General features: G+C 41.2%; 1 protein-coding gene across 13 annotated transcripts in view; it reads left to right on the top strand.

Moving 5' to 3' along the window:
- Nucleotides 1–12602, top strand: part of LOC125454807 (utrophin) — a 572019-nt gene that overhangs the window by 207007 nt on the left and 352410 nt on the right. For all 13 annotated transcript variants that reach the window (XR_009446113.1, XR_009446114.1, XM_059648282.1 and 10 more), the window contains 2 exons: nucleotides 10671–10841; nucleotides 12421–12600. Coding sequence is in view for 11 of the 13 variants with exons in the window: in XM_059648282.1 (XP_059504265.1) it covers nucleotides 10671–10841; nucleotides 12421–12600 (351 nt within the window). In the remaining 2 variants the exon portion in view is untranslated. The remainder of the gene's footprint in view (nucleotides 1–10670; nucleotides 10842–12420; nucleotides 12601–12602) is intronic.

The raw sequence follows: 12602 nt of genomic DNA, 5'->3' as shown, positions 1-12602 counted from the left end.
AAGCGGTGTGGACCAAATGCCTCTCGTGGGTTCGTGGGTCAGTGGACTAAGGAATGGCAGATGGAGTTTAATTTATATAAATGTGAGGTGTTGCAATTTGGTAAGTCAAACCAGGGCAGGACTTACACAGTTAATGGTAGGGCCCTGGGGAATGTTGTTAAACAGAGGGACTTGGGGAATGCAAGTTCATAATTCCTTGGTCAGCATGGATGAGTTGAGCCGAAGGATCTAGTTCCATGCTGTATAACTCTGAGAATTATAGATATGTGTTGAAAGGTGACCAAGGCTGAGAACTGAATGTTGAAAAGTATTTGACATATCAAATAGCAGGAAGATAGGAAGAGGTGGTGTGGTGACATTTATTAAGCATGCTATTGGCTCAGTTCTGAGAGATGACCTTAATTTCAAAATCAAAATGTAAAATTAGTTTGGGTACAGATGAGAAATATTAAAGGTTAAAAAGATTGTTGTGGTTGTTAGAAAAGTATGCTTTTGTGAAAAGGAAATTATGTCTAACTCGGGTTTTATTTTGACAAAGTAGCATTCATGTTGGATAGAGGGGAACTGACTGGTAGATCTGTGAGTATGTAGAAATTCAGAATGCATTCGATAAGGTGCTATGTCAAAAGTTTTGGCATGGTGTAAGTGCTTACATTTTAGCATGAATGAAGGATTTGCGAGTGAACAGGAAATGGGAGAGATTAACTGAATTGTTTTCAGATTGAAATGCTGTAAATTGTGGAGTGCCGTAGGAATCTATGATGGGGCCAATGTCAATGGATTTGATGAATGAACTGACAGTATGGTCGCTAAATTTGTTGATGGTACCAAAATGGACAGGAAGGTAAGTTGTCAGAAGGTAGGGTGTCTGGAAAACAATGTACACAGATTAAGTGAGTGGCAAAATCTTGGCAGATGGAGTATAGTGTGGGTAAATGTGTATTTGTCCATTTTACCAGGAATAATAGAAAAGCAGCATACTATTTAAATGGTGAGAGAATGCAGGATTTGGTGATACAGAGGTATCTGGATGTTCTGGTACATGAATCTCACAGTGAGTTTGCAGGATGACAGGTGATTGTCAGATTGAATGTTACCATTTGTTGCACAGTGAATGGAATGTAAATATAGAAACCTGAAATACAGAGTATTGTTTTGGCCTGCTGTTTTGAAAAAGATATAATTGTTTTAGAAGTGGTTCAGATAAGTTTACTCAGCTCTTTCATAGTATGAAGAGCTTATTGTATGAATCATGGTTGCATAATCTAGCTCTGTGTACGGTAGAGTTTAGAAGAATGAGAGATGATTTTATTCAAATGTAAGATCTTGAGGTGACCGATTAGATTGATGCCTCTAGGATGTTTCCCTTTTTGGGGGAGTCTAAAACTAGCTGACATAGTTTAAGGATGGAAAGTCTCACTTTTAAGACAAAGATGAGGGTTTGTTTTGTCTCTGAAGGTCCTTAGAGGATGGAATTCTCTTTGTAGCTGGTAGCAGAGCCCAGGTGTTTAAATCTATTCAAGGCTGAATAAAACTGATCTTTGATAGTCAAAGGAGTTAAGGGTAATGGAGTGCAGGCAGTAAAGTAGAACTGAGACATCATCAGATCAGCCATGATCTTATTGGATGGTGAAGCAGGTTGGAAGGGGCAGCTCAATAATTGTTCCCAACTCCTTTCTTCTGTGTTCCATTTCAGTAGTCCTGTTGATTATGTTTGGTACCTGTTCTTGACATTTTACCATCCTATCTTGGCCTCTTCCTGAGGTCACCAGCTTCACAAATGCCAGTTGTCATGTGACATCAAAAAACAGCAGAAGGCACTGGACACTGGAAAGGCTATGGCCCCATTGCCATTCTGGCAATTATACTGCAGACTTGTCCTTCTAAGATAGCTGCACCCCTAGTCAAGCTTTTCTAGTACAGCTACAGTGTACTATTGACAACATGCATGAGATTAACTCACCAAGGCCCTTTTGCTAGTACCTTCAGATCCCTAAATGTAATCAGTCTCCAGAAACCTAACAATTTATGTCTTGAACATGCTCAATGACTCAGCTTCCACGGCCTCTGAGGTAAGAAATTTCTTAAAATTCATTTGTGGGATGTGGGTTTTGCTGGTTGGCCATAATTTTTTTGCCTATCCCTGGCCCTAGTTGTCCTTGATAAGGTGGTGGTGTGTTGCCTTCTTGAACCACGATGGTTCCCCTGTTGTGGGCTGACCCACAATACCATTAGGGAGGGTACTCCAGGATCTTGATCTAGTGACAGTGAAGGAATAGTGATATATTTCGAAGTCAGGATAGTGAGTGGCTTGGAGGGGAACTTGCAGGTGGTAGTGTTCCCATATATCTGCCGTCCTTGTCCTCCCAGATGGAAGTGGTCGTGGGTTTGGAAGGTGCTGTACGGGCATCTTGTGATCTGTCTGAGGATTTCTGTGAATTCAATCTATATATAAATTCAAGCCACCTATTCTTATTGTTATTATTGTATCATCCACTTCGCATGCATCTCTAATTTCATGATGTCATGCGTGCCTAATATTAACAATACAGTTTCGAGCTCTGTAAATAACATTCTTCATTTTTCATCCTGTTTGATGCTTGCCATTACTTTGGTGTCTCTTTTTTTTTTGAACTTCACATATTTCCTTTTATTGTTTTACTTCTGTTGAATCTGAGGTTCCTGTCAGGTTCGATATAACCTTGCAAATCTGAGAGTAATTCTGAGGTTACTGTTTAGAATTTTTCAATCTCCTTCCTGGTGAAATAATCCCTCAGAGGCCAGTATCCCAACACCAAGTCACCCTTTAATTACTCATGGAGATTCCTTGACACTGATTCAGCTTCCTCAGAGCCAGCTGTAAGAATGAACAGAACCCCTGACACTCCTGTTTATATCTATCAGCCAGGGCTCCCTAATTGGAGCTGTAAATCAGGTCCAATCAAGGAACTCATATTCTGTGATGTCCACCTGGCTGACCTTGCTACAAACATCGCATATCTCTCCCTCTGAGTCTGAGGACATAGGCTGGCTTATTTTTGTACTTCCTCCTGGAGTGTTTTAGCACCAAGTCAGGTTCCTCCAACCTTGCCTCTGAAACAAATGCCATGTAATGCACAGTAGTTTGCCTTTTCACCCAGTGTGTCTTGGAAGCAATTCGTACTTCTCTTGAGGTGGCAAGCATCAAGGCAATAACATCTGCCGTGTCCATCTCAGATTCTGAGGTATCTTCAGTGCTTAATGGAGGAAGAGAATACACTCATTCCGGAATAGTCGGAAAGGAAGTTGAAGGACAGGGTGCATTTTGCTCTTGTACTGTTTGCGAGTTTACAGCTTTCATATGGTGTATGTGCTCGTTCAGGACCATCATACCTACCCGAATGTTATACTTCACTGGACCTGACCTTCCCAAACCAAAATTTATCCCCTGAAGTAAACTGTGCCTCTCACTTAACAAAGTGTTGTGTTCAGCATTGGCATTCTTGATGTTGTTTCACCCTTCCCATCCGCTGTTTCGGGAAATTGAGATTTAACCTGATGTGGAGTCTTCTTCCATTTAGCAAATCTGCTGGAGCTAACCCTGTAGTGCATGAGGTCCTACTATCAAATAGGAACCAGGACGGTTTGGTACCTAGTGAAGCTATGGGCTGTTTCTTTAAGCTTGCCATTAAAGTTTGGACTGCTGTTTTCTTTGGACCAGACCATTGGATGATTCTTTCGTTTTCCAGCTGCCTGATTTCGGTATCAACTTTGTCTGTAAGGAAAATGGCCCTGGGTGGGCTTGCAGAATCATGGAATTGCTTCTGAGTGACTGTGCCTCTTTTGATATTCCCTAGACCTTCCTGAAAAACTTCAGGGTATTTAATCAAGTCTTCACTCAGGCACCCATTTTCTAATTGAAACATGTTGAGCTAGGTGAATCATTCTCAACTAATTGAATGGCACGGTGGCTCAGTGGTTAGCACTGCTGTTCCACTGCACCAGGGAGCTGAGTTCGATTCCACCCTTGGGTGACTGTCTGTGTGGAGATCACACATTCTGCTTGTGTCTGCGTGGGTTTCCTCCAGGTATTCTGATTTCCTCCCGCAGTCCAAAGATGTGCAGGTTAGGGTGGATTGGCCATGCTAATTTGCCTGTAGTGTCCAGGAATGAAGAGGCTGGGTGGATTAGCCATGGGAAATGCAGGCTTACAGGGGTAGGATAGGGGGATGGGCCTGGGTGGGCTGCTCTTCAGAGGGTTTGTGTCGACTTGATGGGTTGAATGGCCTCCTTCCACACTGTGGGGATTCTGTGATTCTAATTTTGTTCCATTAGACTTGGGCCTGAGCATTTTACTACAGTCAATGGTAACTGAACCATAACAGACCAGAACTGAAGTTGTACGAATAAGTTAACCTGAATAGATTGTCAGTCTGGCTCAGGTCTTGTACAAACTGAAGGATTGGAGTCCAGAATGAATTTTTCAAGACTGGTTCTGTGATCACTGAAATGGCCATGCCATTGATCTCCGTTAGAACTGGATGACCATTTGACCAGATGTTTATTTTGATTGATTCTGATTTAGATGTTGCGAAGTAATTTGAATGTTCCAAACCAGACTTTCCAGGGTGTGAACTCTCTTAGATACTGGCCTTTGAGCTCTCTTACTTAATTTTGGTCTAGTGGGGACTCTTGCTGTCTTGAGTCTGCATACCGCAGCAACTACAATGGCTTGCTGGCCTGGATCCTGAAGAAAGTTTTAACTGTTTGGCTGAGGCTTGGCTTTGTTTTGGGGTTTTGGGCTGACCTAGAGTCCCTCTGTTCAGGATATGTCCTGAGTGAGGCAATGCAATTCTCTCAAGTGGTGTTCCCCAAGCTCAGTTGGATTGGTGAAGATGTACACTTCCATCGGACTACCGTACAACTCATATGCTCTGCTCGCATTTTTTTTCCAATAATAAAGCCAGTTGTAGTACCCGTTTGAAGTCCAGTTGGTCTTCAGCTAGAAGGTACTTTTGCATGATTATATCATTAATCCTATGTACCAAATGGTATCTTAGCATCTCATTAAGACTGAAACCAAAGCCAGTACCTCTGCCAGTCATCTTAACGTAGTCAAAAATCATGATGCAGATTGCCCTGGTTCTCAGATTGCTGACAATAACCAATAGTGTCTCAGAGCTAGAGGAAGCTTGGGGTTGTAATGTTCCTTAACTAAATCTTGAAATGCTTTAGTATCTAATTTTTTTATAGAACATAGAACATTACAGCACAGTACAGGCCCTTTGGCCCTCGATGTTGTGCCGACCTGTCATACCGATCTGAAGCCCATCTAACCTACACTATTCCATGTACGTCCATATGCTTGTCCAATGATGACTTAAATGTACTTAAAGTTGGCGAATCTACTACCGTTGCAGGCAAAGCGTTCCATTCCCTTACTACTGTCTGAGTAAAGAAACCACATCTGACATCTGTCCTATATCTTTCACCCCTCAATTTAAAGCTATGCCCCTTGTGCTCGCCATCACCATCCTAGGAAAAAGGCTCTCCCTATCCACCCTATCTAACCCTCTGATTATTTTATATGTTTCAGTTAAGTCACCTCTCAACTTTCTTCTCTCTAATGAAAACAGCCTCAAGTCCCTCAGCCTTTCCTCATAAGACCTTCCCTCCATACCAGGCAACATCCTAGTAAATCTCCTCTGCACCCTTTCCAAAGCTTCCACATCCTTCTTATAATGCGGTGACCAGAACTGTACACAATACTCCACGTGCGGCCGCACCAGAGTTTTGTACAGCTGCAGCATAACCTCTTGGTTCCAGAACTCGATCCCTCTATTAATAAAAGCTGAAACACTGTATGCCTTCTTAACAGCCCTGTCAACCTGGGTGGCAACTTTCAAGGATCTGTGTACATGGACACTGAGATCTCTCTGCTCATCTACACTACCAAGAATCTTACCATTAGCCCAGTACTTTGCCTTCCGATTACTCCTACCAAAGTGCATCACTTCACACTTGTCTGCACTAAACTCCATTTGCCACCTCTTAGCCCAGCTCTGCAGCTTATCAATGTCTCTCTGCAACCTACAGCATCCTTTGTCACTATCCACAACTCCACCGACCTTAGTGTCGTCTGCAAATTTACTAACCCATCCTTCTCTGCCCTCATCCAGGTCATTTATAAAAATGACAAACAGCAGTGGACCCAACACCGACCCTTGCGGTACACTCAGGGAAAATCAGGTTCCTTCTAACTGAAAAAGCTGTGGGTCCACAAGCTGTCAGGAGAATTACGCATTGCTTTTCAACTGCCTCAATGTCATTTACCAGGTAAAAAAATTGCATTTTCCAGCAGAATCAAACAAGTCAAACTTCTCACGTAACAACATGTTGCCAGAATTGCATGTTCCCAACTCAAAGACGTTTGAGCAAGCAAATTTATTCAGGAGCATGCATTATCCTCATTGTCACTTCAATAACTCCATGACGCTGGTATCCCGTCACCAGGTCACCCTTTACTTACACCCTGACACACATCTATTTTTCTCAGAGCCAGCTCTCTGAGTGAACAGGACCTCCAACACTCCTGTTTATATCTCTCAGCCTGGGCTCCCTGATTGGAACAGATTGACAACCCTAATCATGGAACTGTTATTCTGTCAGGTCCACATGGCTGACCTTGTTACAATCACTATACCTAGCTGATTGAAAACCACTTTCATTGCCCATCCTATTCCCTGTCTTATGGTCAGAAGTGGGGAAGTTTACTAATGATTGCGCAATGTTCAGCATCATTCAGGATCTGTGTCCATATACAACAAGACCTGAGCAACATGCAGGCTTTGGCTGATAAGTGGCAATTAACATTCGTGCCACACAAATGTCATGAAATGACCATTTCCAACAAGAGGGAAACTGACCATCGCCCTTGATGTTCTATGCCACTACCATTGTTGGAACGCCTGCGTCACCATTGATCAGAATCTGAACTGAATCAGCCATTTAAATGCTATGGTACAAGAGCAGCTCAGAGACTGGGAATTCTGTCCCTCTCTCTCCCTAAAGCCTTTCGCACAAGTCAGGAATGTGATAGAATACTCATCATTTACCTGGATGAGTGCAGCTCCTCAAGAAGCTTGACACCATCCAGGACAAAGCAACCCACTTGACTGGTGCCACAGCCACTACCTTCAGCATTCAGATCCTTCACCACTGAAGCACAGTGTCTAGAATGTGTACCATCTGAGGCTGCTTTGACAACACGTTCTAAAACCACAACCTCTACCACCAAGAAGGACAAGGGAAGCAGATGCTTGGGAGCACCCACTATGTGCAAGTTCTTCTCTAGATCATGCGCCATTCTGACTATCACCTTTCCGTAATTGTTGCAGCGTCAAAATGTTGGAACTCTCTTTTAACAGCATGATGTGTGCCCCTGCATTCCAAAGACTGCAGTAGTTAATGAAGATTGCTCACCCCAATTTTGTACATGGCCATTAGGGAGAGGCCTACTTAGCAATCCCACATCCCACGAATGAATATAACATCAACATGGATTCCAGTTTCCTCTTGCCTTCATTAATTTTAGCCTTTTCTCATTTTAGGAAGTACGCTTCCATTCATTTTACTTCAGAAACGGATGACCTTGCATTTAGCTGTATGCAAACCTATTGACTAGTTTTTTTTCCCCTTACTTAAATCAATAGATTTGTCATTTATGCTTTTCTGTATATGTTTACAATACAGCCTGTCATTGTATCATTGCCAAATATAGATATATGGCATTCTATCCCATGATAACAAATTAGTAGATAGTTGGGACACCACTAGTCATATTTGTACATTGGAGCATCTATACATTTATCTTACTCTGTCTTGGACCACTGAACTCATGTGTCACACAGGTTAGCAGTAAGTAATTCAGAAGGTAGATGGAATTTTGACCTTTAATGTTAGAAGATTGGAGCTCAAAACTAGGGAAGTGCTGTTACAACTGAAGTGGTGTGCTGGGGAGGCTGCACCAGAGTAATGTGTACTGTTTTGTCCCAATATTAAGGAAAGAATACACTGACATTGGAGATTGTTCGGTGAGATTGCTAAACTGATTCCTGGGATGAAGATGTTGACTTATCAAGGATGGTTAAACAGATTAGGCCTTTATTCATTACACTTCAGAAGAATGAGAGTTGATGTTATGGAAATGTACGTGGTTCTAAGGAGGTTTGATAGGAAATGTTGAGAAGATCTTTCCACTAAAGGGCGAGTCTCTAAGTAGTGAACATAATTACAGAACAAGGGAATACTAAGTTAAAACTGAGATGCAAAAGAATTTCTTCTCCCAGAGGATAGAGAATATTTGAAATTCTTTACCTCTGAGAATTTTAGAGGTTACAACACTAACAGTATTTAGAGAGGAGATTTTTGAAATATTAGGGAGTTGAGGCCATGAGGAGCTGGAACTAAAGAGAAGTTGAGAGCTAGGGTAGATCAGCCATGATTTTGTTGAATGGTTGGGAAGACTTGAGGGACTGTCTGGCCTCTTCCTCTTCTTATTTCTTGTGTCCTTGGGATATAATAATTTATTTCCAATTCTATGACCTTCAGCAGTATGTTTTAACAGACTTTAGCAAATACCTTTAGAAAACCATATTAGCAGTATTGGTCTGGATTCAAATAAAGGCAAAGTACTGTGGATGCTGCAAACACAGAATGATTGAAAAACTCAGCAGGTCTGGCAGTATCTGTTGAGAGAGAAACAGGCTTAATGTTTTGAGTCTGATATGACTCTTCTTTAGAACCCTGATTGGTTGACATTTTCTCATCTAGTTTAGTTAACTCTTCAAAACTGTGGTAAAATTTGTCTATTTCAAATCCATGTAGACTAAATGTTCAGTTGAAAATTTTCAAGTTCATATTGAATATTAAGAAGGGGCAGTGCCAGAAGATTGTTCACAACCTTGATGTAATATCTGACCTCGAGGTGACCTTCCAACACACATCCGTAGCATCGTTAAGACTGTTTTTAGCTATCACCTGACATCACCCTCGCCTCAGCTCATTTGTTGCTGAAAATTTTACCCATACTTTTGTTGCCCCTAGATCTTTTACTATTATTGTGCACCCGGCCAACTTCTATACTCTTTCCTTTCTAAAAAAAAACTCATCTATTTACATATGAGCTTGTACCATTTTTCCTTCCCTGTTCTGTTTGACCTATATTAGCTCCCAGTGTAGCAATCCATTATCTTTAAAATTCCAGTCATAGTTTTCGGATTCCTCCATGACATTGCCGTTGCGTTGCCCTTTCCCTGTAATCTCCATCAATTCAACAAACAGTGACATTCTAATTTTGGTCTTTTGAGCAATCCTGATTTTAATCACTCCATCATTGCTGCTTGTGCCTTCAGCTGACTGAGGCCCATGTTGTTGAATTCTGTCCCAAAACTATCTGCCTTTCTCCTCTCTTTCATTTTTAAGAAGCTATTCGACCTTGCTTGTTTGATCATATGTTTGGTCACCTGCTCCAGTATCTCTTCATGTGACCTGCTGTCAAATTTTGTAGTAGTGTTGCCTTGTGAAGAACATTTTATTGTGCTCAGGGCATTGTATAAATAAGTTAATTTTGTAGTTGTTTAGTTGAGAATTGGTGTCAGCGTGCCATAAGACAATACGAATGCTGACGACCGTTTGGCCATTCACTAATCCATCTAGTAAGGCTCTCAATTATAGCTTAATTATGGGGCACAAATATGAGAAATTTTTCCGATTTTTACAGAGTATTAAGTAAACAGTGTAGAAAGTTGAGGCTACAATTTACTGCCAAACCTATCCTCTCAGATCTTTCTATATAATTTAGTTATTAAACTCTTCCATAAAGACTGAACAAGCCATATACACTAGTTTAAAGTCCAAACTCTTTTAAAAAAGGTTATAATATATAATAATCATACACCTTACATCACAGATCATGTCTTTGTTTCAAACTCACTGATGGATATTAGTGGCCAATTACTTGCTAAAATTCATCTCGCTGTTGTGGTTGTTTAATGGCCTCAGTCATAGAAAATGTTTGGTAAAATACATATATAGTTATCTAAGTTGCTCTCATGTTTTCTGAATTGTGGCCCCTCTGACTTTCTCCCACTGCTCTCCTATAATTTGCTGTTAATGGCAAAGCAACACTTGTTGCCTCTGGGTACTCTCGTTCAGAACCCTTGCTCAATATCTGGATCCAGGAGGGAAAGTTGGAAGTTCAGCAAGAAAAAAGTCAATGAGAGTGTCACCTAGAGGAGTTAGAGAGGTTGCAAGTCAGATCATTGGCAGCAAGAGGGAATATGTTCAGTGTCTCAAATTTCTCTGGTCTCCGGTTACTGATTTCAATTTTAAGTGTCTTTCGTCTACAAGATTATATGCCCATCTTTATCATTTTAAACATCGTAATTAGATTCAACATCAATCATTTGATCTCCAGTTTGATGGAACACAGGGCCGTGCTCAGATGGGAGATGGAAACGACTGTGTGAAGTATGTAGTAACATCAAAAGAATTTCCAAGGCTGGTCAAGTTGTGTGGTACAGCATCCTGAATGAGATTTTGGGACCTCACAACAATGAGAACCTCAACTCTATTTCACCAAGGTGAATTTCCTTGGTTAATCACATCTTTCATGTTTTGTTCTTCTCCAGGTCACTGAAGGTAAGCAGGATTTGGAAAAGGCCTTGCAACTATCTCACAAGTTGAAGAAAGCGACTGTGTCATTTTCAGAATGGTTGGCAGCTACAGAAGATGAAGTGATTCAAAGATCATCTTCCAGTGGAATGCCTGTTAACTTAGATTCAGAGATTAAGTGGACCAGAGTGAGTATTTTTGTTTCTTTTGAATAAGGATTAAAAAGGCTTTGCGTTTTGTCTTCACATGTTGGCACCTGGCAGTCATGACATGGAACATCTCAGCCACAAATTGTAATTTACAGACTATTTTTCTAGGTGAAAATTCAAAAGCACTTTATCATTCTGAATACACATCAACCATGATCATTCCTAGGGTGGAGGTAGCTTTTACGAGGGGACATAGTTTTAAAGTGAAAGGAAGTAGATATCAGGGAGACATCAGAGGTAGGTTCTTAACTTGGAGAGTGGTAGGGGCGTGGAATGCATTGCCGGAGAGGGTAGTGGAGTCGGCCTCGTTAGGGGCAGTTAAGTGGCTATTAGATAGGCATATGGATGATAGTATAAGGTAGGGGTGGAGGTTAGATAGACCTTAGGTTTAGGGTAAAAGTTTGGTGCAACATTGTGGGCCAAAGGGCCTGTACTGTGCTGAACTGTTCTATGTTCTGTGAAAGAACAGACAAGAAAAAATGAATGTCCCTTCCTATTCTAAATGCTCTTGTCTCCTCTTGGTATGTGTTGTTTTTGGCAAAGGTCGGATGTTCAGGCCAAAGGCATTGTGTACCTACTTGGTACAGAATGAGAATGAGCGGCTTTTGAGATGTGTTACGAAGTATTTAGATCATAAAAATAAACCATTTACCTTCCATGTCTATGCTGGTGTTAATTTGGCACGCAAGTCTCATTGCGCTGCATGGTTGGCAAATGTTTCATTGCTGGGAGTTCTTCATGGAGTGCATTGCCCATGAAAGTGGCCCACGAGGAACAGGATGAGGCCTGTCAGCCTCTCAAACCATGTGTGAAGATCATTTGAAGTAATACCTAAAGATGAAGAAAGTGATTTTTAGAAGTTTCATTCTGCCTCATTCTTCACCAAAAGTGACCTTAAAACTTTTCCTGAATATATTTATCCTCGCATGAAAGCCATTTATCTTTCCACCTGTGATATTCCCACTTGCCATACACTACTGCGACCAGTTTATAAAGTTGCAGATAGTGCAAGAAACTAGGGCTCCGGCTCACATCAATAGGAGCTTGGTGTAGATGTAAATTGTGTGAAATTTTGTAGGCAATGTGGCTGAAGGAAGAGTCACTCGGGGAAACCTCAGTTGTCCGATGGTACCTTGTTATATTAAATTCAAATCTTTATCATCAGCCAATCGGAATACATTTTTAAAAAATTGTTCCTGGAATGTGACTGTTGCTAGCAAGGCCATCCTCAACTGCTTTTAGAAGGTGGTGATGAAATACAGTATCCCTTATAATATAGGTATATCCACACTGCTGTTAGGAATATGGCTACAGTTTTTAACCAAGCAACAGTTAGGAAGGTACATGACCTGGATAAGAACTCATAGCTGGTGTTGTTCCCATGCTTCTGCTAGCCTGGTCCTTCTAGATGGTAATGGTTATGGGTTTGGGAGGCTGAATGTAAAGTTTTGTTTAGCTGTTTGTCTTAATCCAATCCTGACTTTCCTGATTAAAACACTTAACTGTTTATTTAATTACTATGACTTTATTTATTAAAAACGAGCAACTCTTTTTCTAGCTAATTCTGAAAGAATTGGAGGTGAAGAAAACTGAACTAGGTGGTATAACTGAGAATAGTGCTGCACTTCAGAGTCTGATAGAAGGCAGCAATCAAGTTTTGGAGGATAATCTGTGCACACTGAACGCCACTTGGAACAAGGTCAATGCTCTGACACAGGGGTGGTGTGACAAACTGCTGGT

Source organism: Stegostoma tigrinum, chromosome 9 (assembly GCF_030684315.1).
Source record: "Stegostoma tigrinum isolate sSteTig4 chromosome 9, sSteTig4.hap1, whole genome shotgun sequence".
Lineage (NCBI taxonomy): Eukaryota > Metazoa > Chordata > Chondrichthyes > Orectolobiformes > Stegostomatidae > Stegostoma > Stegostoma tigrinum.
The sequence above is the reverse complement of the archived record's forward strand: the minus strand, read 5'-3'. Positions and strand labels throughout refer to the sequence as shown.